Source organism: Lynx canadensis, chromosome E1 (assembly GCF_007474595.2).
Source record: "Lynx canadensis isolate LIC74 chromosome E1, mLynCan4.pri.v2, whole genome shotgun sequence".
Classification (NCBI taxonomy): Eukaryota; Metazoa; Chordata; class Mammalia; order Carnivora; family Felidae; genus Lynx; species Lynx canadensis.
This window is the reverse complement of record NC_044316.2, coordinates 58,236,827-58,258,365: the sequence shown is the minus strand read 5'-3', so window position 1 is coordinate 58,258,365 and position 21,539 is coordinate 58,236,827. Positions and strand designations below refer to the sequence as shown.

The 21,539-nt window shown below is 63.3% G+C and overlaps 2 protein-coding genes across 3 annotated transcripts in view; both read right to left on the bottom strand.

The window, feature by feature from the left end:
- Positions 1–4,115: 4,115 nt before the first annotated feature.
- On the bottom strand, positions 4,116–20,190 carry GAA (glucosidase alpha, acid). Of its 2 annotated transcripts, none has more exons than XM_030295627.1 (20): positions 20,139–20,190; positions 16,746–17,333; positions 15,631–15,776; positions 13,630–13,795; positions 13,454–13,550; positions 12,908–13,027; positions 12,690–12,808; positions 12,482–12,613; positions 11,444–11,554; positions 10,774–10,887; positions 10,611–10,695; positions 10,022–10,139; positions 9,623–9,756; positions 7,688–7,839; positions 7,393–7,541; positions 6,429–6,570; positions 5,964–6,113; positions 5,431–5,595; positions 5,085–5,237; positions 4,116–4,709 (listed from the first exon to the last, which is right to left on the bottom strand). In XM_030295627.1, the coding sequence occupies exons 2-20, from the start codon at positions 17,289–17,291 to the stop codon at positions 4,650–4,652; spliced, it is 2,859 nt and encodes a 952-aa protein (XP_030151487.1). In that variant the 5' UTR covers positions 17,292–17,333; positions 20,139–20,190; the 3' UTR covers positions 4,116–4,649. The 2 variants fall into 2 exon arrangements, with proteins under 2 accessions (XP_030151487.1, XP_030151486.1); XM_030295626.1 differs by lacking the exon at positions 20,139–20,190 and adding an exon at positions 18,612–18,747.
- Positions 20,191–20,557: 367 nt separating this feature from the next.
- CCDC40 (coiled-coil domain containing 40) overlaps positions 20,558–21,539 on the bottom strand; it is a 42,892-nt gene continuing 41,910 nt past the window's right edge. The window contains 1 exon segment of the mRNA XM_030296691.1: positions 20,558–21,330. Within this exon segment, the coding sequence (XP_030152551.1) occupies positions 21,082–21,330 (249 nt within the window). The 3' untranslated portion in view covers positions 20,558–21,081.

The following is a 21,539-nucleotide window of genomic DNA, read 5'->3' as shown; positions in this document are numbered from 1 at the left end:
AGGCAGCTTTCCGGAACGTGGACTGGGGGGGGGGGGGGGGCGGGGAGAGTGCTGGGAGGGGTGCGTGGGGAGCCACTGTGCTTGCATTGCTGTGAGGGGGTTGGGGGGCGTTGGGGGGGCAGCCGGGGCACGAGTGTCACGGCCCAAGTGGGTTTAGCGGTGTCCCTTGGCAACCGAACGTTGAGAGAAGCAAGGGGGCTGGTGTGCCCGGCCAGACGGGATGTTGAAAGCCGTTCAGCATTCGACATTGAACATTCAGACGTTCAGCTGCCAGTTTTAGCCGTTACTCGCGAAAAAGTGGAAATGACCCAAACCTCCACCGACCGGCAAGTGCAGTCACGGCACGTGAGGAGTATTAGGTGGCCATCCAGAGGGGTGTGGTGTCGACACCCGCTCGCCGAGGGCCACGTGCTGTGCGATCCCACTTCCGTGAAACGTCCCAGACGGCTGCATCAGACAGAACTTAGGTGGTGGTTTTCCTGACCGGGGAGCGCGTGCTTTGGGGGGATGAAAACGTTGAGGAGTCGGACTGTGGTAACGGTTGCACGCCTCTGTAAGCGTGGCGGACGTCACTGGTCACGTTTCGAAGGGGTGACTCCTACGGAGCTACGTCTCCGTTAAAAATCAGGTGGGGGGCCACCACACCCTTCCCGAGAATTAAACAAGGCACAGGCGAGGGGAGAGTAGCCTAGAGTCCCAGGCTATAAAAGACGGCTCGACCGGGTCCCGAAACAGGACGCAGCTACACACACTTCGAAGAAGTCACAAAAGGCGCGAGTAAGCGGAGAGTGGAGAAATAAGGGAAACGTGCCACATGGGAGCCCTCCGACCACAGTGAACCTTGGGCAGAGGTTTTGGGAAGACTTACCAGGGGCAGAGAGAGCCGTGTCGTACGCGATACCTGGAAAGGTGGTTCGTCACAAATGCCGCTGGGACAGCCCAGGGGCCTTGCACCCAGAGGAGCCTCACACTGGCAAAAACCCGTAGAGCTGCCGGGAAGGCTAGGCGAGTCCGGTTCCAGCTGCTTTCGGGAACCCAGTGAGGATAAAGGTACCAGATTTTCCTCACATACGGCCAGCGGCAGACCGCGGCTCTGGCCAGCGTGGTGAGGCAAGAAAAGGGGTAAAAGGCATCCGTTTGGAAAGGAAGAAAAGTCTGCGTAGACTTTGCTTCACGTGGGAAGTTTCAGGGCTCTGCCCCTGGGCTGCTAGAGCCAGCGGTTGAGAACGGCCGTGTACAAGGTCGCTGTCCAGAACTCACTTGCGTTCCTGCAGGCCAGCAGTGAGCACTTGGAGAGGGAGACTTAAGCACCGTTTACAGTAGCACCAGATAGTGAAATACTGGGGATACGTTTGGTACCTGTGGCATCCGTGCCCTGAGAGCCACGAGGTGTTGCTGTGAAAAATGTCCATAAACGAGAGGCGCCGTCGTAATGGGACTAGAGGGGTCGGGATCGCTCAGGTGTCTGTTCTCCCCACGTTGTTCCACGGATCTGGCACGGCCCCAATCAAAGTACCAAGAGACTTTGGCAAAAAATCGACAAGCTGATTCTAAAGCTGATACGGAGGGGCGCCTGGGTGGCTCAGTCGGTCGAGTGTCCGGCTTCGGCTCAGGCCATGATCTCACAGTCCGTGAGTTCGAGCCCCGCGACGGGCTCCGTGCTGACGGCTCAGAGCCTGGAGTCTGCTTTGGATTCTGTGTCTTCCTCTCGTTCTGCCCCTCCCCAACTTGCGCTCTGTCTCTCAAATATAAATAAACATTTAAAAATTTTTTTTTTTTTTTACATTTATTCACTTTTGAGAGAGAGAGACAGAGCACAAGCGGGGAAAGGGCAGAGAGAGAGGGAGACAACAGAATCCAATCCGGAGCAGGTTCCAGGCTCCGAGCTGTCAGCACAGAGCCTGACGCGGGGCCCAAACTCATGACCTGAGCTGAAGTCGGAGGCTTAACTGACTGAGCCACCCAGGCGCCCCGATATTAAAAAATTTTTTAACAAAAAAATAAAATTCACATGGAGATACAAAGGACCCAGCATGGCCGGAGCAGCTTTGAAAAACTGAACAAAGCTGGAGGACTTTTCCTGCCTGATACAGTGAGGTGTTGGCACAAAGACAGACACCCCCAGATCCCTGGGATGTGGTACAAGGTCTAGAGAGAGACCACAGATTTATGGGGAGGGGGTTTTCAGCAGAGGTATTGAGGCAGTGCGGTGGGTAAAGGATGATCCTTTCAGCAAACGATGCCCGAACAGATGGCGAGCCCTACGCAAAAAAAGAAAAACCCTTTATCATTACTTCGTACCACGAACAAAAAGTAGCTTGGGACAGAAGACCTAAAGTCACAAAGCTTCTGGAAGCACAGGAGGCAAGTCTTAGTGGCCTTGGATTTGGCCAAGATTTTTTTTAAATTTTTTTTTTTTTTCAACGTTTATTTATTTTTGGGACAGAGAGAGACAGAGCATGAATGGGGGAGGGGCAGAGAGAGAGGGAGACACAGAACCGGAAACAGGCTCCAGGCTCTGAGCCATCAGCCCAGAGCCCGACGCGGGGCTCGAACTCACGCACCGCGAGATCGTGACCTGGCTGAAGTCGGACGCTTAACCGACTGCGCCACCCAGGCGCCCCTGGCCAAGATTTTTTTTAACAGGACAGAAATAATTATAAATCAGACTGCCCAAAATTAAAAACCTTTAACTCCTCACTAAGCATTGTTAGGAAAGTAAAAAGGCAAACAGACTGGGAGAAAGAATTTCAACGCACATGCCGGGCGGAGGACTTAGAACCAGAATATGCGGGGAGCTTTTCAGCGGTAGGTGGAAGAATGGCCCCCCCAGAGGTGCCCGGGGCCTGCTCCCTGGAGCCCGTGACCGCATCACATGTTACGGCAGGAGGGACTTTGCAGATGGAATTGAAAAGTTTGAGACCGGATTGTCCCGGGTTATCCGGGTGGACCCACATGAGCTTTTAAAGGTCAGCCCGCCTTGACCTCGCTGGACTTGAAAGTGCCTCTGCCGCAACGAGCAGCCCCTAGAAGGGGCGTGTGGCGCACGGCTGGCAGGGGACAGACCTCAGGCCTGCAAAACCCTGCAGCCGAGTTGGCCAACAACCTGCCTGAGAAGGAAATGGGTCCCACCCCCCCCCAGAGCCTCCGGGAAGGAAGCAGCCGGCCTGCCGCTCGACTGTAGCCCCGCGAGAGCCGTGTCCCCTCCTTGCCCACCAGCACTGTAACACACTGTGTTATTTTAAGCCACTGAGTCTATAGTAATTTGTTACGTGGCAACGGAAACGTACACAAACGATATTCCAGTAATAGAAGACCAATGCTCCAAATAAAGAAAAAGGCAAAAGATTTGAACAGACGCCTCCCTAAAGAGGATTCACGGGTGACAGACCCAAGTCCGTGAAAAGACTCTCGGCATCGTTGGTCTTCAGGGACACGCACATCGAACCGGGACGGCCGAGAGTGAGCAGACCTCCCGTCGCAGGGGTGGGCGAGGATGCGGGGCAGCCGCCTCACTGCTGGCGGGAATGCAGAACGGTGCAAGCGCTTGGCGAGCAGTTGGGCGGCTTCAAGAACATTACTCACCCCCCCTCCCCCCGTATGACCCGACCTTGTCACCCCCGGTATGTGCTCAAGAGAAACGAAGACCTGTCCGTTCAAAGACTTCTCGTGATGGCTCATCGCGGCCTTGTTCGTGACAGCCCAAAATCGGAGACGGCCCCGAGGCCCGCCAAACCAACCGTGGCACGTCCACGTGATGGGAAGTGCTTGACAGTGAAGCCGGACACGGCGCTGAGGTCCACGTGGGTGAGCCTCCGCGATCCTGCTGACTGATACTAGCGGGACGATGCGCACGTGCCGGAGGGTTCCGCTTCCGTAACCTCCCGGGAAACAAGCTGCCGACCGCAAGCAGACCAGCGGTTGTCTGGGGTGGGGCGTGGGGGCACATCTCCCGCCACGTGCCTCCGATGCCAGGCCCGGCCGGGCGGGCGATGCTGCCTTCGGAGCGCGAAGCCTGCCCGCCCCACCTGGGAGCGCCAGGGGGCCAAGGATGGAGTGGCGCAGCCCTGGGACACATCCTCCCCGCCCTGAACCCCAGAAGGACCAGCAGAAGCTTGATTGCAATGCCCCTTTTATTAAACACAATTGCACTTTGGAGCGAGGGTTTCCCCGGGTCCTGCAAATCTTCTGGAGGCCCCGTGGCCGCCCTCCTGCCGGCGGGCAGCCCCACTGGCTGCCGGGGCGCGGTTGCCCAGACGGCAGTCCACAGTGGCCACGCAGCTCTGTCCTTTCATCTGGTGTGACCTCGGGGTGCAGGGACAGCGTCCTCACCCTGAGCACACTTCTGCCGTCCTGGGCAGGCGGCGGATGACGTCGTACACGTTCCGGTGACAGGCTGCGGGGAGGTAAACCTTCCAGGAGAGCATTGCAAACACAAGGCAAACGCGTGCTGCTGGCCCAGAGCCCTGGGGCCCGGGAGGTAGACACAGGCAGATCTGGGCATTGGAGGGACGTCCGCCGTGAGACGTGGGCCAACTGCTTCCGACCCTGAGCCCCGCCCCCCACATCTTGACTAAGAGCACAGGTGCTGGGGTCGCTGCGAAGTCCCGTCTTTTCCTGTAAAGGATCAACACACCACCGGCCCCTGGTTAAGACCAGCTGATGACAAACTGTTCTCCCATCGTCAGGGAGACAGGGATGTCCAGGGTCTGCAAAAAGAGAAAAAAGAAAACGTGACCACCAAACCGTTGTTGACAGAGGTGAGGCCCGAGTGCTCGGCAGACAGGAGCCTGGGCCTGGGCGGGTGGTGCCCTCGGGGTCTGCCCCAGCCCCTGGAGGCTTCTGGCTCTGTTCCTCGCTGGCTGAGTCTGCTTTCAGTATGGCCCATGAGTCACCATCGGTGTGGACACAGGCAGAGGAAAGGCCCAAGCTGCAAGGGGGCCTGTCGTTCCCTGGGGACCAAGGTCCTTTTGGCCTCGTACGGCCCGGCCGGCCGGCACCGGGTCCCCAGGGTCCTTGGTACCTCCCCCCGCCCCTGCCATCCTTGGGGACGAGCCCTCTGGCCCCATCTGCGGGGCTCTTGCCTTCGTGTCAGGGCTGTAGGTGAAGTTGGAGACGGGAACGCCATTGGAGAGGACCTGCTTGGGGGCCGCGGCCACCCCCAGGACGGTGGCCTTCCTCAGTTGCAGGCTGGCCCCCTCGCTGGTCACGTGCACCAGCTCGTTCACAACGGTGTTCTGGCCAAGGGGAGAGGCGGAAATGGTCAGCAGAGGGCCCGGAAAGACCTGCGGGATGGGCCCCGCGCACACCCGGACGCCGGCAGGTGCATGGGGACCGCGGCCAGCGCCCGGGCCCTGCTCGCTTCACTTGGCTGGGACAGGGACAGGGGGCCCCGGCGACCCCCCAGCCCGGGCGGGTCCCGACACTCACATTCTTGGCAAGGAAGACGACCTGTGTGTAGGCCCCACGCTCGAGCGTCTCCAGGCTCTCCCCGTCGTCCCAGAACAGCTCTCCTCGGGCCTCCCCGTTCGTGGTCAGGGCTGCGACCAGGGCCATGGGCTGCTTTCGGGACTCCGTGGTTGTGAGGCCAAGGCCCTGGAAAAGCGGGTGGCACCTGTCACCATCTCAAGCCTGGCGGAGGCCTCCAGAGCGGGGACAGGAAGGACACTGGGCTGGGACGGCTCCGTGCTGCAGGAAGCCGGGACCCGGAGGACAGGCCACGGCCGAGGGGCTCGGACACCAGTGGCGAGCACTCCGGCCGAGGCAGACACCCTGGAGGACGTGAGAGGCCCACGCACGTTTGCAGACCGTTTCCTAAAAAGAGCCAACGGAGCAGGTGCCCCTCCGCCTGGCGCGGCCGCGGATCTGTGCATCCTCAACCCTCACACGCTGTCGTCTCTGCCCGGGGCTTTGGGGACGGACCCTCTACTGGACAGCCAGGCTCAGGTGGCTGGCCCGGGTACCTGCAGGGGGATGATGTGCCCGGCCCGGAGGTGGAGGTTGATGGTGTCCAGTGGGGCTGGCAGTGTCACCCACTGTCCCCTGCTGTGGATGGCAGGCGTGACGGGTGCGGGAGGCGGAGGCGGGAGGCTGCCGAGGGCCTCTGCTGGCACCTGGAGGGCGGCGTCACGTCACCAGGAGTGGGAGCCTCAGGCTCCGCGCGGGGCCCCGCAGGCCCAGCCCAGACAAGTCGTTGGGACAGAGGCCCTGACCCAGGGCTTGGGGCGCAGCAGGACTTTGGGAGAATTGGAGTCCTGGGGAGCTACCCACTCGGGCCTCAGTTTCCTCATCTGGAAAATGGGTCACTGCAAGGACTGCGTGGGAAGATCCACGTGGAGCCCCGCGCAAGGGCCACAAGCGAGCTCCCTTCCCCACGTGGCCCACACGTGGCAGGAGGGAGGGACCCCTCGAGGGCCCGCAGGACTCACCGTCTGCAGGTCGTACCATGTGCCAGCGGGGAAGTAACCGGTCACTTCAACCTTCCCGGCCTCGAGCACCGGGGTGATGAGCAGAGCTGCTCCCCACAGGAGCTGGCGGTCCACGGCCCAGGTGCGGGGGTCCTCGGGGAACCTTCGCACGGGAGGGGTGGGCTCGTGGGCCTGGTGACCTCTGAGGCCGGCGTGTTCAAGGGGCCTCGCGGAAGCCCCGGGAGCCGGTTCCCGCCGCCCGAGCTTGGCAGGGGGTGGGGGGGGCGGTGAGGGGAGCGAGTAACCCTGTCCCCTGCCGGCCTTTCCGGCAAACTTTTTTTTTGTTTTTCTTTTCTTTACGTGAGAAGATTGGCATCTTGTCTGACCTGCCTCCGCGATTCCACAGCGGGGCACGTGCTGACGTTCTCTGTTTCCGTCCACGGGAGCGTTGCCTCTGTTTCCCTCTGTTAAACCCAACCCCCCTTGCCTTTTCCCTTTGATGCTTTCAGAGCCCTCTCCTGCCAGGCACCTGTTTTCCTGTGGAACTTTCTATAGCTTCCTTTTTGACACTTAAGCCTGTGATCCATCCGAAATTTACGCTTGTAGCGAGAGGGGGAGAAGATGATTTTTGCCAACAAGGAACAGACTTTTACCACCTGGGACTCGTTTAGTCCACTGACTACAGGTGGCATTTAATCAACCGCATGCCACCTTTTTATGTATCTGAGTCCCACTTGGGGGATGTCAGTTGGGTCTCCTTCATTCGATCGGGATGGTTTTGTACCTTGTTACCCCCCGGTTGGCCTGGGCTGGACTGGGGGTTCTGCCCGGAAGGCCCCCAGCCCTGAGCTGCGCTCTCATGGGGGGAGGGAGCGGCGTGCACAGGGCCCCCCTCCCCCCCCACCCCAGCAGGGAGGCCCCGGGACGCCCCCTGCGGCAGGACGGGGCTGCCCCTGGGCCCTCGCTCCCCGACGCGGGCACTCACTCCAGGAAGAGGGGCCGGGCCACGGTCTCGCCCCCCACGTGGGCCCGGTGGAACAGCGTGTACAGGTGGGGCAGCAGCCTGTAGCGCAGGGCGAGGGCCTTCCTCATGGCTCGCTGCGCCGTCTCGCTGAACCTGTACGGCTCCTGAGGCTGCAGAGGGGCCGCGGGAGCACCGCGAGGTCACAGCCGCCCTCCCCGCTGCCGCGGGAGACCGGCTCCGCTCTCACTGCCGGTGCGGCCGCGTCCACAGCGGGACCCGGGGGGCAGACCCCCACCCACCCGGCCCGCGCCCCTACCAGGCTGTGGAGGTCGTTGTGGTTCCGCATGAACGGGTAGAAGGCCCCCAGCTGGGTCCAGCGGACACACAGCTCCTCCGACGTGTTGCCCAGGAAGCCACACACATCGGCCCCGACCAGCGGCACCCCCAGCAGGTTGAAGAGCAGGATTTCTGGGAGGGCGGGGTCGGGCTGGGGCTCAGGCTGCCGGAGTAGGTCCGCCTGGGCCGTGGACCGCCCGCCCCTCTGGGGAGCAGGCGTTGTAGCCACCGGCCCCGGCCCGGCAGTCAGTACCGCGCTGGCCCTGGTGTCTCCCACTGGCGGTCCCAGGAGCCTGCCTTGCGGACTGCTTCCTGACACCTGGGTCAGCCGAGCAAAGCAGCTCCTCAGGGTTGAATTGTGCCCCCCACCCCGCCCCCTAAAAAGTATGCGGGAGTCCTAACCCTTTGTACTTGCGATGTGACCTTATTTGGAAAGGGTCTCTACAGGGGCACCTTCTGTCGGTTAAGCATCCGACTTCGGCTCAGGTCATGATCTCACGGGTTGTGAGTTCGAGCCCCGCGTCAGGCTCTGTGCTGACGGCTCAGAGCCTGGAGCCCGCTTCGGATTCTGTGTCTCCCTCTCTCTCTGCCCCTCCCCCACTCATGCTCTGTCTCTCTCAAAAATAAATAAACATTAAAAAAAAAAAAAGAGGGTGTCTGCAGACACGGTTAAGGTGAGGTCACAGAGCGGGTCCTGATCCAGTAGGCCTGGTGACCACGTAAGAGGAAAACCCAGACTGACGACCCACACGGGGGGAGGGCCGAGTGAACACACGGGCAGAGACCAGTGACACCCCGAGCCAAGGACACGAGGACAGCGGGCAACCCCCAGAAACTGGGGGAGGTGGGAAGGAGTCGCCCCGGGGCTCCAAGCACGGCCCCTCCGACACCGTCATTCAGACCGCTAGCCTCCAGGACCGCTGCCTTCCGCGCCAGCGTGGGGTGCTGTGCTCCGGCGGGCACGGTGAGCCCCCGCGGCTGCTGAAGGGTCGGGTGGGTTCCAGGCCACGTCGGCCAGGGCCCGCCCCACCACTGTTCAGCAGGGCCAGGCTGCGCCGGGCCGTCCCTCTCCTCAGTGTCTCCTGGGCGGCCAGGAGCCGATGGGCAGGACCGGACCCAGCCCGAGGCCGTGGGGGACACCTGTCTGGGCTGCAGCAGGTCAGGGGCCCGCATGACCTCTGCCGGTCATGATCGGCGCGCACCGAGGGTCGCCCAGGGACCTGCCGCTCGAGGGGGCTTCAGAGATAGGCCTGCAGCGCCGGCGGGCGCACCTGCCCTAGGGCGAGGTCAGAGCCCCCCGCACCTGTGGCAGAGCGGCTTCCGGAAGGAGGAATGGACTCCTGCCCCAGAGCTCGCCCACCAGCGCTTCCCCACGGCCCGAGGGTCTGCGCGTGGTCCTGCCACTGCTGAAAGTGCTATCGGGAGGCTTGCAGGCTGCAGGTGGAGGCTCCCCTCAGCTGCCCACGTGGTGACCCCGGGAGGCCACCCCAGCCCCTTCCCCAGAGCTCCCGAGCCCCGTCTGCCTAACGCGCGTCACAGCATCAGAGCTCTTGACAACTCAAGTCGAAGTGCCTCTCTGCAGAGGGGTGGGGGTGGGGGTGGGGGGTTGGACGGCACCTGCAGGCTGGGCTCAGACAGGATGCGGTCGCCGGAAGGGACACCACGAGAGGACGGGATCTGACTGCTTTGCAGGCAGCGGCTGGGGCAAATCGGGGACTTCTGGAAAGCCCATCGCCGCCCACCAGCGTGGCGCCACAGGTGAGCCGGCCCGCGCAGGTGCACAGGGGCCCCGTGTGAGTCAGCGGCGGGGCCCCGTGGCGGGGCAGTGGCATCTCCCTGAGCTGAGCCGAGCCGGGCGCTCGGTCTGGGCCCACCGCCCCCCTCTCCGAGCCGCCCTCCTGACAGGCGCTCTCACCTGGCACAGAGTACGACAGCTGCTCCCAGCTGCTCCACACGTCCCCTGTCCAGTGGCCGGCGTATCGGCCGTGGCCCGCGAAGGTCGAGCGGGAGATCACGAAGGGGCGCGTCCCCCGAGCCTTGACCAGGGCCCTGGGCGGGGCAGGGAGACCGAGCAGTGGCCTGGCGCCCGGAGGGGCGGCAGGGCGGCAGGGCGAGAGCAAGCAGCCCCGAGGGCCGAGGCCAGGAGGAGGGAGGGGAGGCTCTGTCCGAGCCACCAGACCACCCTGGATGATGAGCCGCGTCACAGGGAGGAGGACGGCCGTCCCTCCCGGCTCCCTCTGGGAGTCTGTGTGCGGTCACCGCCGGCCCTCCCTCTGACGCCCCCGCCCCGCACAGCGCCGAGCGGGCCCCTCACCTGTGGGAGGCAAGGGCTTCTGTCAGGCCGTACAGGTTGTGCAGGTTGTAGTGCGTGGAGAGGAACTGGTGGCTGGAGGCACAGATGGTGGCTGCCCGCAGGGTCCCGCCCACCACCCCTGGAAGAGAAGGAGGCCGCTCCCGTCCGTGGCCGGCCGGTGCCCCCCACCCCCAGCCCGGAGCGCCCTCGGAACTCGGGGTGGGTCCCTGTATCGTCTCCTCTGTACCACAGATGGGGACGAGGTGGACACAGAGGCCGGCAGACCGCAGGCGTCACCCCCCGCCTGCTCTTGACCCGTTTCAAGTCCTTCCCCGTTCCCATCCCTAAGCCCAAAATGCCTTCCCTCCGGAGGGCCACGCCTCAGTGGCAGGTGTGCTGGTCCACACTGCCTGGCTCTTGTCTCCCCGGCCTGACCTTCCTCCTGGTCTTGCCCTCCCCTTTCCCGGGTGGCCGTGCCCATCGGCTCCTCAGAAAGGACAGCTCTGAGTCTCCCAAACCAGAGAAGCAAAAGCCCTGATCTGAGCCCCAGGCAGCTGGGGCCAGGGGGCCGGCGGCCGGCGGGTGAGGGCTGGCAGGAAGGGGAGCTCGCCTGGCACGTAGGGCGGGTTCTCCAGGTCACTGTCGGGGCAGCCGTCCACAGAGCCCTTGACGAAGTTGGATGGCTCGTTCATGTCCTGCAAGACAGGCCCCGGAGGTGGGCGCCCTGCCCCGGGCAGAGGCTGGGCCGGTCCCACAGCCCACGGGACACTTACGATCCACATGCCGTCGAAAGACACCTGGGCGTGGAACTCAGCCACCATGTCCTGCCACCAGTCAAGGGCCTCGGGGCTGGTGAAGTCGGGGAAGGCGGTAAATCCGGGCCACACCTGGAGGAAAGGCCAGAGGGGAGACCGGGCCCCCCCAGAGCTCCAGCCTCGCTCACCTGCCTGGGGGTGAAGGGCTACGGGGGGGGAGGGTCATCGGTGGTAGGGGCCGTGGGACTCTACTGAGACCTCCCTTTCAGACACAGGCCCCAGAACCGAGTCTCAAATGACTGCACTCCTGGGAGCCTCCCCGGCCTCCCCGCAGCTGGGAGCCCCTTCCTGTTGGTTCTGGGCACACCCTGGAACCGGGAGTTTGGGACTGTGCCGGGCGCCCCGTGGGAAGGCCTGGGAAGCCCCCGGGGGCTGGAGGACAAGGAGGGCGCCCATGCCCGGGCTGGGCCCTTCCACGCCCCCCGTGGAAGGATTCGAGGCGGCATCCCTTGTCAGGGGCCACCGTCACCTCCAGCGTGACCCCCACATGCTCTGTCCCATCGGACAACGTGATGATTTCTTAAATCCCGTCCTCTTCCTGAACGCCTGCCTGTCCCCACCAGCTGGGGACTCCCGTTTTCTGCCCTCTCCCCCCTCCCCCCGCCGCACGCCCAGGCCCCCACCCTACCTTCCCAATCAGTGGCTGCCCAGTGTCATTGGTGATGAAAACCTTCCTCCGTAGACCCTCGTCATAAGGTCGGTAGCTGCCAGGAGGGCTGGAGCTGCTGATGGCAGGATCCTGGAGGGAGTGGGGGGACCCCGTCAGGAGGAGAGGGAGTGCTCCAAAGCCAGGCACCCACTGCTGGGAAGACGGGAGAACGCTCTCCAGGCAGTGTTGACGGAGGACAGAGGCCGGAGAGGACCTCGCGTGTGTGTGTTCAGCACACCCTGTGTGCACAAGCCCACGTGCCGGGGGTGGGCACACCTGGATGCGGGCCTGAGCTCTGCTTCACAAGTTCGAGAGTCTCCCCAGTGTTCTACCACAAACACCGATTTCCTGAGTAGAAGGCCTGCCCCTGCCCTCCGGGCTCTGAGTGGCCGCGGATGCCGGCTGCCCTCCGAGGGGCCGAGGTCATGGAAACGGCCGACATCAGCACGGTTCTTAACCTCTCAGCAGACAGGTTTCCTCCCCTGTGGCGTGTCCACTATGGCAGCCACTCAGCCTCGGCGCCCCCTCCCCGTGTCCTCTGGCCACGTGGCTGGGCACTGCCCCCCGCTCCCCTGGCTGCACCGGCCCAGGGAGGGTGTCCTTGTGCTGGGCCACTCAGAGCCCTGCCCTCCATCCTGTGACGCAGAACTGACCTAAGTGGAGGCGGGGCCGGGAGACCCTCGGAGCCTCTGTGGCTCTGGTTTCTTGGGCGTCCAAGCCCGCCCCGGCCCTCCCAGTCCCGGGGGGGGGGGCGTCAGCCGAGGGCACCCCCCACCCCTTGCTTTAAGCCGCTCATGTAACCTACAGCCAAAAGGACCCTAAGCGGCACACGATGTTTCCAGGAGGCCTTAAGCCGGACATCACAGGACAGCAGAGCCCAGGTCGATATCCCGGTCGATAGCAAGGACCCTCAGAGCCCCGCAGGCACCACGAGGAAGCTGCTGTCTGGGGGAGGAGGCACGGGGCCTCCCTCCCCTAACAGCTGGCGCGGCAGGGGATGGGGACGGCGGGACTCACGACGATCATCACGTAGTGCCGGCCGCTCCGGTGGAGCTCCTGCACCATGGCTGGGAAGTCCCCGAAGCCGTCCTTGTTGAAAGTGAAGTCTCTCCTCGCGTCCATGTAATCCAGGTCATTCCACTGAGTGTCCTGTGGCCACAGCACAGGGACGGAGTCCCGGCCCAGGCCCCACACGCACACCCGCCCCGGGCCGCCCAGCGCTCACCAGGGGGAAGTGGGCCCTGGTCATGTTCTCCACCACCTGGCGGGTGACGGCCGTGGAGGTGTAGCCCCAGCGGCAGAGGTGGAGCCCCAGGCCCCAGTAGGGCGGCATGAACGGGGAGCCTGCGGGCAGGGCAGCTCTGTGAGCGCGTGGGCAGGGGGAGGGGGGAAGGAGGGGCGGGGGAGGCGAGGGGGCAGCGCAGGGCTGGGGGACCAGCCTACCCACGACTTCCAGGTACTGCCGCACCACGCTCTTGGGTTCAGGGCCCAGGAAGATGTACATGTCCAGGATCCCACCCGTGGACCGCCAGCTGAGGGCCGGGCTCGGCTGCAGGACCACGTCTGGGGGAAGCAGCCCTGGGGCGGCTCAGGGACAGATCCCTGCGCCCCATACTGCCCCCACACCACCAATCTACAGCCTGCTTGGTGTCTGGGGAGGGAAATGCTGAGCCGCCAGACCCCAGGACTCCCCTCTCTGGCCTCCGCTCAGATCAGGGGCCTCGGAGTCCACCTTGGGGGCACCTCAGGGCAGAGCTGGCAGAGGCCACGAGGACACAGCCCACTGGAGTCACTTCTTGGGGGGACGCGCAAGCCCCAACCCCCCCACGGCCCCAGTCCTCTACCTCCAGCCTGTCGGGCAGGTCCCTCCGTGAAGGAAGGGGACGCGGCCACACCCGGGGCAGCCCCTGGCCTGGGAGCTCAGAAGGACGATTGGCCGTGGGACACGGGGACAGGATGCCGGCTGGGGGTGGCCGCCCACCCGCTTACCCATGGCATTGCTGTTCAGCAGGAAGACCCCGTGAGCCAGGCCGCCGTCCTCCAGCACCAGGTAGAAGGGGTGGGACCCGTACAGGTTCACGTTGGGCTGGGCACGCGGACACACACGTTAGCAGCCTCACCCACATGGCGCCCCCCGCTCCCCCCGTCTCCACTGCCCCTTGTACCTCGGGGGCGATGTCCCGGTTCCACAGGGTGATCTTGGTCCAGTTGGTGCTAAGCATCAGGGAGCCGAGATGCTCGGCCAGGCCCGTGATGTGCTGGGACGGCAGAGAGGTGGACAGCTGCAGAAACTGGTCAGCAAAGAACAGGGGGGCCACCGTCGTGTTCAGCCTGCCAGGAAATGCCCAGGCAGCCAGATGAACCCCAGGTGGGCCCTCCCAGAGAGACCCCTGGGCCCTGGTATCCCCCCGAGGAGGGCCAGAGTGGCCTGGTCACCTCGGTGATGCACTGACCCGGGGCAGACGTGGCCATGCGAGGCCTGGCGACCCTGGGGACCTGACCAGGTGTGGAGAGCTCTCAGAGCACATCCAGTGCACCCAGGTACCTGGCTGTGTCCACACTGCCCCCAGGCGGCCGTCCAGAAGTGGAGTGCCCCATGAGGCCTGGCCGCAAGCAGGTGCCGGACAGGAGCGGCTCGAACTTGGCTAGCGCTAGGACCTGTGGCCCTGAGCTCTTTCCGCAAGGGCCATGCTGCTCCCAGACTCTGGCCAAGGTCTGCCCAGCCCAGCCCAGCTCCAGAGCCCATGGAGCTGTCCGTCCACCCAGGGGTGGCCAGGGTGCCCTGAGGTTGCACAGGGTCAAGGGCAAGGCAAGAACCACAGACGGGGCACAGAGTACATGCTATCGCTGATTTCCTGGGAAGATCTCCCACTGCCCCCTGCCTGCCCCTGGGCAAGACTTACGAGTGTGTGTGTGTGTGTGTGTGTTTTCAAGACCAAACTCTGATTACAGGCTTTAGAAAACTTCTCTCAGATCCCTGCTCAAAGGTCAGCTTCCTAGAGAGGCCTTCTGTAGCTCCCCCCGACAGAGCCAACCCTCTCCTCTGCATCTGCACAGCTCATTTCACCGCTCATTTCTAGAACCTTCGTAGCTCTATTATTCCTGACATTGTACTTGCACTCATTCACTGCTTCTTCCCACTGTGTCAGCCCTGGGAGCAGGTCGATAATGCACAGCCAAGAGTGGGCAAAAAAAAAAAAAAAAAAAAAAAAAAGAAGAAAAAAAGGGCATTTCAGCAGGTGAGTTCCCTTAAGACCAAGGTAGGTCCAAGTTACCTCATCCCCGAGCCCGTAACTGAGTTCAGTGACAAAGGGGAGTCTTGTCCGCTCTGGGCACATATTTACGTGGCGGTCCTGTGAAAGTGCTTAAATCCGTCAGGGCAGACGGGGGGCGTGGGCAGGTGCTGCCCCGGCCCCATGGCTGTGCGGGTCCACTCTGCGAGGGGAGGTGTCAGACTCTGGGAGTCACAGCTGTGGCATCTGAGTCTAAAAGTGGATTCTGAGATGCCTGGGTGCGTCCAATCCCCGGTCATGATGGGGGCAGCGGAGGTGACACGTCCCCCAGGGGCAAGGGCACGACCAACCAGTTGCCCTGATTGTCCCGACAGAGCCCGAGAGCATCTGCTGTGGGTTGGAACCACTGTGGGAGCTGGAAGCCCAGGAGTGAGCTTCTGGAACGGGAACGGCTCCATGGCGGACAGACCACAGCAACGATTCGGACAAACCTAAGATCTCAGGGGGACACGAGCCCCGGAGGGACTGGAAACAGCGGCCAACAGCATGGAAGCTGGGGCCCTGGCTCCGTCACCTGCCAGCAAGCCACCTCACCTCCCTGTGCCTCAGTTTCCCCATCCGTAAAGCGGGGGCCGTAATGGCACCTACTTCTGTGTTTTTGGGATTGGCGGGGTTCACGGTTACTGCACCTGCCCTGTCGTGAGTGATACACAGCATCTGATCGTAAATAACATAACGTAAACAAAGCGGGTCCGAGGAGATGCTCCCCGGGGGGAGAGGTGTCATTTCACACCCGACCCACCGAGCTTTCTCAGCCTCTGCACTTGTGACATTGGGGCAGGATCGCTGTGTATGGTGGAGTCCCTGCCAGATGCCCCCTGGAGGAGACCGCCCCCGCCTGGCACTCCCTGGGGGCACGGAGACCGCACTCACAGCACCCGGCCGTCCAGCTTCCGGCGCACGACCACCCCGAAGGGCTCCTCCTGGAGGTCCACGCTGTAAAGTGTGGATGAGGCCCGGCTGTGGACACGCGGGGTCTCCAAGGGCACCTCGTAGCGCCTGTTGGCGGGATCTTTGATCTAGAAGTCAGATGGTGTGCCGTGAGGCCCTCTGCGGGCCGGGGGCCTCCCCTGCACACCTTCCCCACCTTCCTCACCCTCCAGGAGAGCGGGGACCCAGTGCCAGGCCCAGTGTGGCCGTGCACAGCAGGTGAGCGTGGGCAGTTTGGTCATCTACAGAACCCGGGGAACGCCTCACGTGGGTCGCCAGGCAAAACACAGAACGCACAGTCAGTCTGAAGGTTTTTTTTAGTACGTCTCAAATAGTGCATGAGACACACACTGAAAAAATAAACTCATTGCTCGGTTTTCTGGAATTCAGATTTCCTGGCATCCTGTATTTTTATTTGCTGAAGCTGGCACCCCACACGCCCGTCACAGGGTGGGTGAGAGTAGAATTGAGGGCGTCCAGCTCCACGCTGTTCGGCGCACAGTAGTAATCACTGGGTAAATGTTGGCTGTTACAAATTACTTTGCTAATTATGAATTCTGTGTTTCAGGCTGTCTCAGCTTGGCCTCCACATGTCCATTCAGTCCTCAGGTTTCTGCTGGGCACCTGCTATGTGCCAGACACTGTTCCAGGCACTGGGAGTCAGCAGGGAATAAATCAGACAAAACGTCTTGCCCTCAGGGGGCAGACGATCATCAGATCCCACCGCCCACTGCCCGGAACATTCCCCTTCTTCCCTCTCCACCTTTCCCCTTGCGGACCCTTGCAGGACTTCAGGTCCCAGGTGGGATGTCACTTCCTGGGGGAGACCCACCTTCCCTCCACTGTGCCCTGAGCCCTGCCCTCTAGAGCATGTTCTAGAACCTTCCAATTGCTGTCTTAGTGGCCGCTGCTCCCTGAGTGTAGGCACTGTCTGCTCACGCCGGGACTCCCCGTGAAGGCACAAAACGCATCTGCCCCCTAAACACACGCCCGGCAGATCCGTTCGTCTTCGCCCGGTGCCCACCCACGTTTTCTCTGCCCCGTGGGGCCCCGCCCACCGTGAAGTGGAGTCGACTCTCAGTCTCCAGCAGCACGTCCAGGCGTAAGGTCAAGATGTCCTTGGGGAAGAAGGTTGGGGTGGCGCGGGTCAGGGTGGCCGCGTAGCCTGTCTCCGTGGTGGTCAGGTTGTGCAGCTTGTAACTCGGGTAGCTGGGTGGGAAGAAGCACCAGGGCTGTCCCATGCGGGGGACCCGAGGCCACTGCCCGGCAGGCACGTAGCAGCAGCCCCGGGCCTCACACTGCTCCTGGGTGATGGCCTTGTCCGGGGCGCAGTCGAAGCGGCTGTTGGGGGGCACGTCGCACCGTGTGGGAGCTGCTCTGGGACTGCCGTGGTGGCCTGGGGGGGCCTGGGGGCCTGGGTGGCCGGCTCCCTGCTGGCGAGCTCGATAAAGCCCCTCAGCTACTTGGGAGAAGCCACGCTGCTCTTGGGGGACCAGCAAGAAATCATGGAGCAGGACGTGCCCCAGGAGGGCGGCGGTGGCCAGGGACACGAGGATGTAGGCCCCCAGCAGGGGGCGGCAGCACAGCGGCCACCTCGCGTCCATGGTCGGTGGCACCTGCAGGCAGCGGGTTGGGTCCTGGAGGCCCTGCTGAGAGAAGGGCCGGGCTCAGCAGGGAAGGCGGAGGGAGGGGGCCTCAGGGGACTCACGCCAATTTCCAGATGTGGCCCCACGGCTGGGCCAGCAGCGCACAGGGTGAGGTGTGCGGAGAAAGCGGGGCGGGCGAGGGTAGACAAGCTCCTGGCACTGTTTGGAAAGACGGCAAGGGAGGGAACTGGAAAAGCAGAGAAAAGCCCCGAAGAGGGGATTGCAGAATACCCTGTACCGTGAAACGCACTGAAGATGTACGAAAAAACGGTTTAACGAGGGGCACCTGGGTGGCTCAGTGGGTTGCGCTGTTTTGCCTCACGTCATGATCTCACGGTTCATGAGTTCGAGCCCTGCGTCAGGCTCGAGCCCTGCTGAGAGCTTGGAACGTGCTTGGGATTCTCTCACTCCCTCTTTCTCTGCCCCTCCCCTGCTCAGTCTCTCTCTCTCTCTCTCTCTCAAAATAAATAAATAAACATTAAAAAAAAAAAAAAAGGCTTAATGACACACAAAGACCTGGGCGGTAAACTGACAAACGGAACAAGAAGTTACAACACGGCGCAGAGAGTAAACTCTGCTTGTGCACGGACTGTGGCCGAGCTGCTAAGTTCTGGCAGATGCGCTAGAAGTGGGCACGTCCTCGGGGGGACCCGCCACCGTCCCTCTGTCCCTCCTCTGCCGACCGGCAGGCGGCTCCAGCCCGGTAGGCGGTCTCGGGCACTGCAGCTGAGGGCGACACTCAAGGGCTGGCCCCAGGCCTTGGCAGGTGGTGGCGCCCTCCCCGCCCCTGAGGTTACATGTGGAGCATCTGGCTCCTCCGGAGATCGGACTGTCGCTACCTGCGCTCGGCTTACGTGTACGTTCTAAATATCTCATAAGGAACGTTGTTGGCCGGCTCCTCCGAGGAGTGAGACATCAACGTGGGACTGAACGTGCAAGGATTTCACGAGGGGCGTCCTTTCTGTCTGAAACTGGGGAGGCTGCCAGGGGCGGCCCGGAGGGTCACCCCGCACCCAGTCTGACCTCTTGGGAGTCAGGCCCGGGGAGGGGCTGAGGGCCCAAGCATCCCAGACTGCCGTGCAGGCTAGGGAAGGTTCCACAAGGCCAAGGGGCTGGGGTTGCGGGTGGGGGACCTGAGCCGAAGCTGGCCAGCAGGGGTGTCGGGGCCTCCCTGAGCAGCCCGCCCTCGTGCTGTGGGCCGGAAAGCAGCGGGGCCGCGGAGCAGATGGGGCCACGCATGCCAGCTCCGTGTAGCGGAGGCTCGTGAGATGCACGCACCCTTGGGCTTCCAGGAACACGCAAGGGTTGGGAAGGAGTCACGTCGCGCACCGGGGAGTCTGAGCCTGTCACAGCCACAGACAGATCCCCTGGGACATTCCTGCCACAGCGGGCCACGGCTTTAATTCACAGCACCTTTGAAGCAAATGTGTGCGGGGGTTTTTTCTCACGCCAACCAATCCTCGACCCCAGCTGGGTCTCCCAGGATTCGTTCCGATTCTGGCCCGAATTCCTGGAGCCAGTGCGGACCCGACAGGTAAGGCCTCAGCCCCGCAGGCCCGTCCCCCTTCTGACCCCAGTCGCAAGCCCCACGTCTAAATAACTGGCCACCAACTCAAGGGTTCACCCCTCCCCCACCTCCGGTTGGGAATTGGCTAGAACCACTCACAGCACTTGGGGAAGAGCCTGGCTTACCGCGGCCCGTTTATTATAAAGGATGCAGCCAGAGGACGCGGGATGGGGCGTCCCCGCCCTCCAGCACCAAAGTGTGTTCACCGGCTCAGAGGCTCTCTCAACCCCGAGTTTTGGTTTCATTACACAGAAACCATTACTCAAATCCTTGGCCCTTGGCGATTGTCAATCACCAGCCCCTCAGTGCTCCTGGGGGTTGGGGGAGGGGAGGTGGGGCTGGGAGTTCCCAGCCTGGGTGCTTCTGGGGACCAGGCCCGACCCCGAAGCTGTCCAGAGGCCCCAGCCACCAGTCACTTTATTAGCACAGAAAACACACCGCCCCTGCCAAGATTCCCAGGGTCTGTGTGCCACGGACCGGGGACAAAAACTAAATACTTATTTTTTTATTGTACAGCGTCCCGGCTGCACCTGCCCATCCAGGAACACATGACACCTCGTGATCACGGTGATGTAGGGACCGGAGCTGACGGGCCAGGCCCACGGACCTCCCCACCCTGAGTTCAGAAGCGCGGGGGCGGCCCGGGACACAGAGGGGCTCGCCCCCCGGCCGCGCGCGCTGTTTCCACTCCACTGACAAGAAGAGCAGTCGGCCGGAGGGCCTGACAGTTTAGGCAAATGGGGAAACACTGAAGGTCAGGGAGGTCAAGTGCGCTGCTGGCCGGGAGACCCTGTGACCTCGCTTTCAGGGAAGTGGATCGGAGCCGCTGCTCCCCAGGCCGGGGTGGCAGTCCAGCTCCGCCCTGACGCGAGAGGCATGGGTCCCCACCCCGTGCCTCGGGTTTCCTCCCCACAACGGGACAAGACGGCTCCCCTCGCCCAGCACCGAGGGCGCGGATGAGGCCGTGGAGTCCCCGGGGTCCCTGTCGACACCGCCGCCCGCGGACCCGCGCACGACACGCTCCACTTGTCCAGCCGCGAACCAGAGAGGTTCAATCCGCCGAGCGATCGGTCCCTCCCCCTTGGGGCGTCACGGCTGCCGGGACCCCCGGGTCTCTCGTCTCGGGGGCAGCCACCGGACGCCCCCGCCCCGCCCCTCGCCGGGACCCCTGCGGCCCCCGGCCCGCTCACCTCCGCGCACGCGCGCCCCACCGAGGCCCACCCCCGACCCCGGCTCACCTCCGCGCACGCGCGCCCCGCCCGCAGCGGCCACCCGGGGTCCGGCGCCCGCAGGCACGCGTCAGAGGGGGCGGGGTGGGCCACGTGACAGGCCGCCCGCGCAGGCGCCCTGGGCGAGGGTGCGCGTCTCCGGCCGCGCGCCCCCTGGTGGCGGGGCGTCCGGATCCCGGCCCGCGCCGTCCGCCGGGCCCGCAGCGGGGGAGGGGGGAGGAGGGCAGGGGAGGGGCGCTCACCTGGCGAGACGCGCCGGCGGGCGACAGAGAGGAGCGGCCCCCGGGGTCGCCCGTTAACTGAAGCCGTTCTGGAAGGGAAAGCGTCATCGCGCCCATAAAAGCGGCTGTTGCGCAACGTGACAGGGCGCCGTGGGGGGCCCGGCGGGGCGAGGGTGCGGCGCGGGCGGGGCCGGTTTCCGACGCGCTCCCGGAGAAATACGCCTTTCCCCCATATTCAGAAAAAGTTTTATTTTTCGCTGAAAAGTTGGAAAGCGAAATTGTTTCGTAGGCCCTTTTAGGGCGGGGGCCGCTGGGGAGGCGCAGGGCAGGTGCGTCCTGGGGGCGCCCGTCCCACCCGCGCTCTCCGTGGGGCGCTCCCGCTGCACCCCGCACCCTGGACCGTGACGGTGAGCAGGCCTGTCAAGGGCGGAGGCGGGAGCCTCCCCGAACCCGGGCGCCGCTTGGACCTCGAGTCCAGCGCGGGGTGGGAGACACCCCACCTCTGAAATGCCACCGGAAACGTAGCGGGAGGGGGGTGGGGTGGGGATGGCCTTAGTGGAAATTGCTGGTGGCTGAAAGAATCACGCCATGCTGGCCTGCCTATTCGTCTTAAAGGACCTCTCTGAGGGTGGACGTGGCTTTCGGTGACACGAACGTTCTAAGTCCCTGATCATACACAAAATTCTGCTCTCTTCCATGGGAGCAGGCTGGGGGGAGGTCCCGGCTGCTCTCTAGGAGGACCCAGATGGCTCGAGCTTGCTGGCGATCATCTGGCTGACCTTGAGCAGGGCCTCCTGGAACTGGGGGTACTCGTCCTTCACGTGGTGGAGGATGGTGCTGATGACGGCCAGCCGGTTGTCCAAGCGCTTGTGCTCCGCCAGCAGCGACTGCTTGGAGCGGAACAGGAACACGTACCTGCCGTCCTTCACCGCCTGGAGGTGCTTGAGGCGCGTCTGCAGGGCCACCAGCTCCGAGAGGTTCTTGGGTGGGAATAGAGACCCCGCATCAGGTTAGGCAGGTTGAAAATAGGACACCGGCTTGCCCCCACACGGAGTCAGGACTCGAGGAAATGCCAGGTGGAGAAGGGTGAAGGAGAGAGATTCTCCAAACCGTGGAGAAGAGGCAGATGTGTGCTTTTCAGACCCTTTTCCTTCGCCCGTCGTCTGAGAGACCTTTAACGCTGCCAGGT

Coding starts and splice junctions, on each gene's coding strand:
- GAA (XM_030295627.1), bottom strand. CDS start 17,291: ATGGACGCGAGGTGGCCGCTGTGCTGCCGCCCCCTGCTGGGGGCCTAC. Junction 15,777..16,745: donor AGAGTCGACTCCACTTCACG/GTGGGCGGGGCC, acceptor TCTGACTTCTAG/ATCAAAGATCCCGCCAACAG. Junction 6,571..7,392: donor GCCCGGCCCCTCTTCCTGGA/GTGAGTGCCCGC, acceptor TCCCGTGCGAAG/GTTCCCCGAGGACCCCCGCA.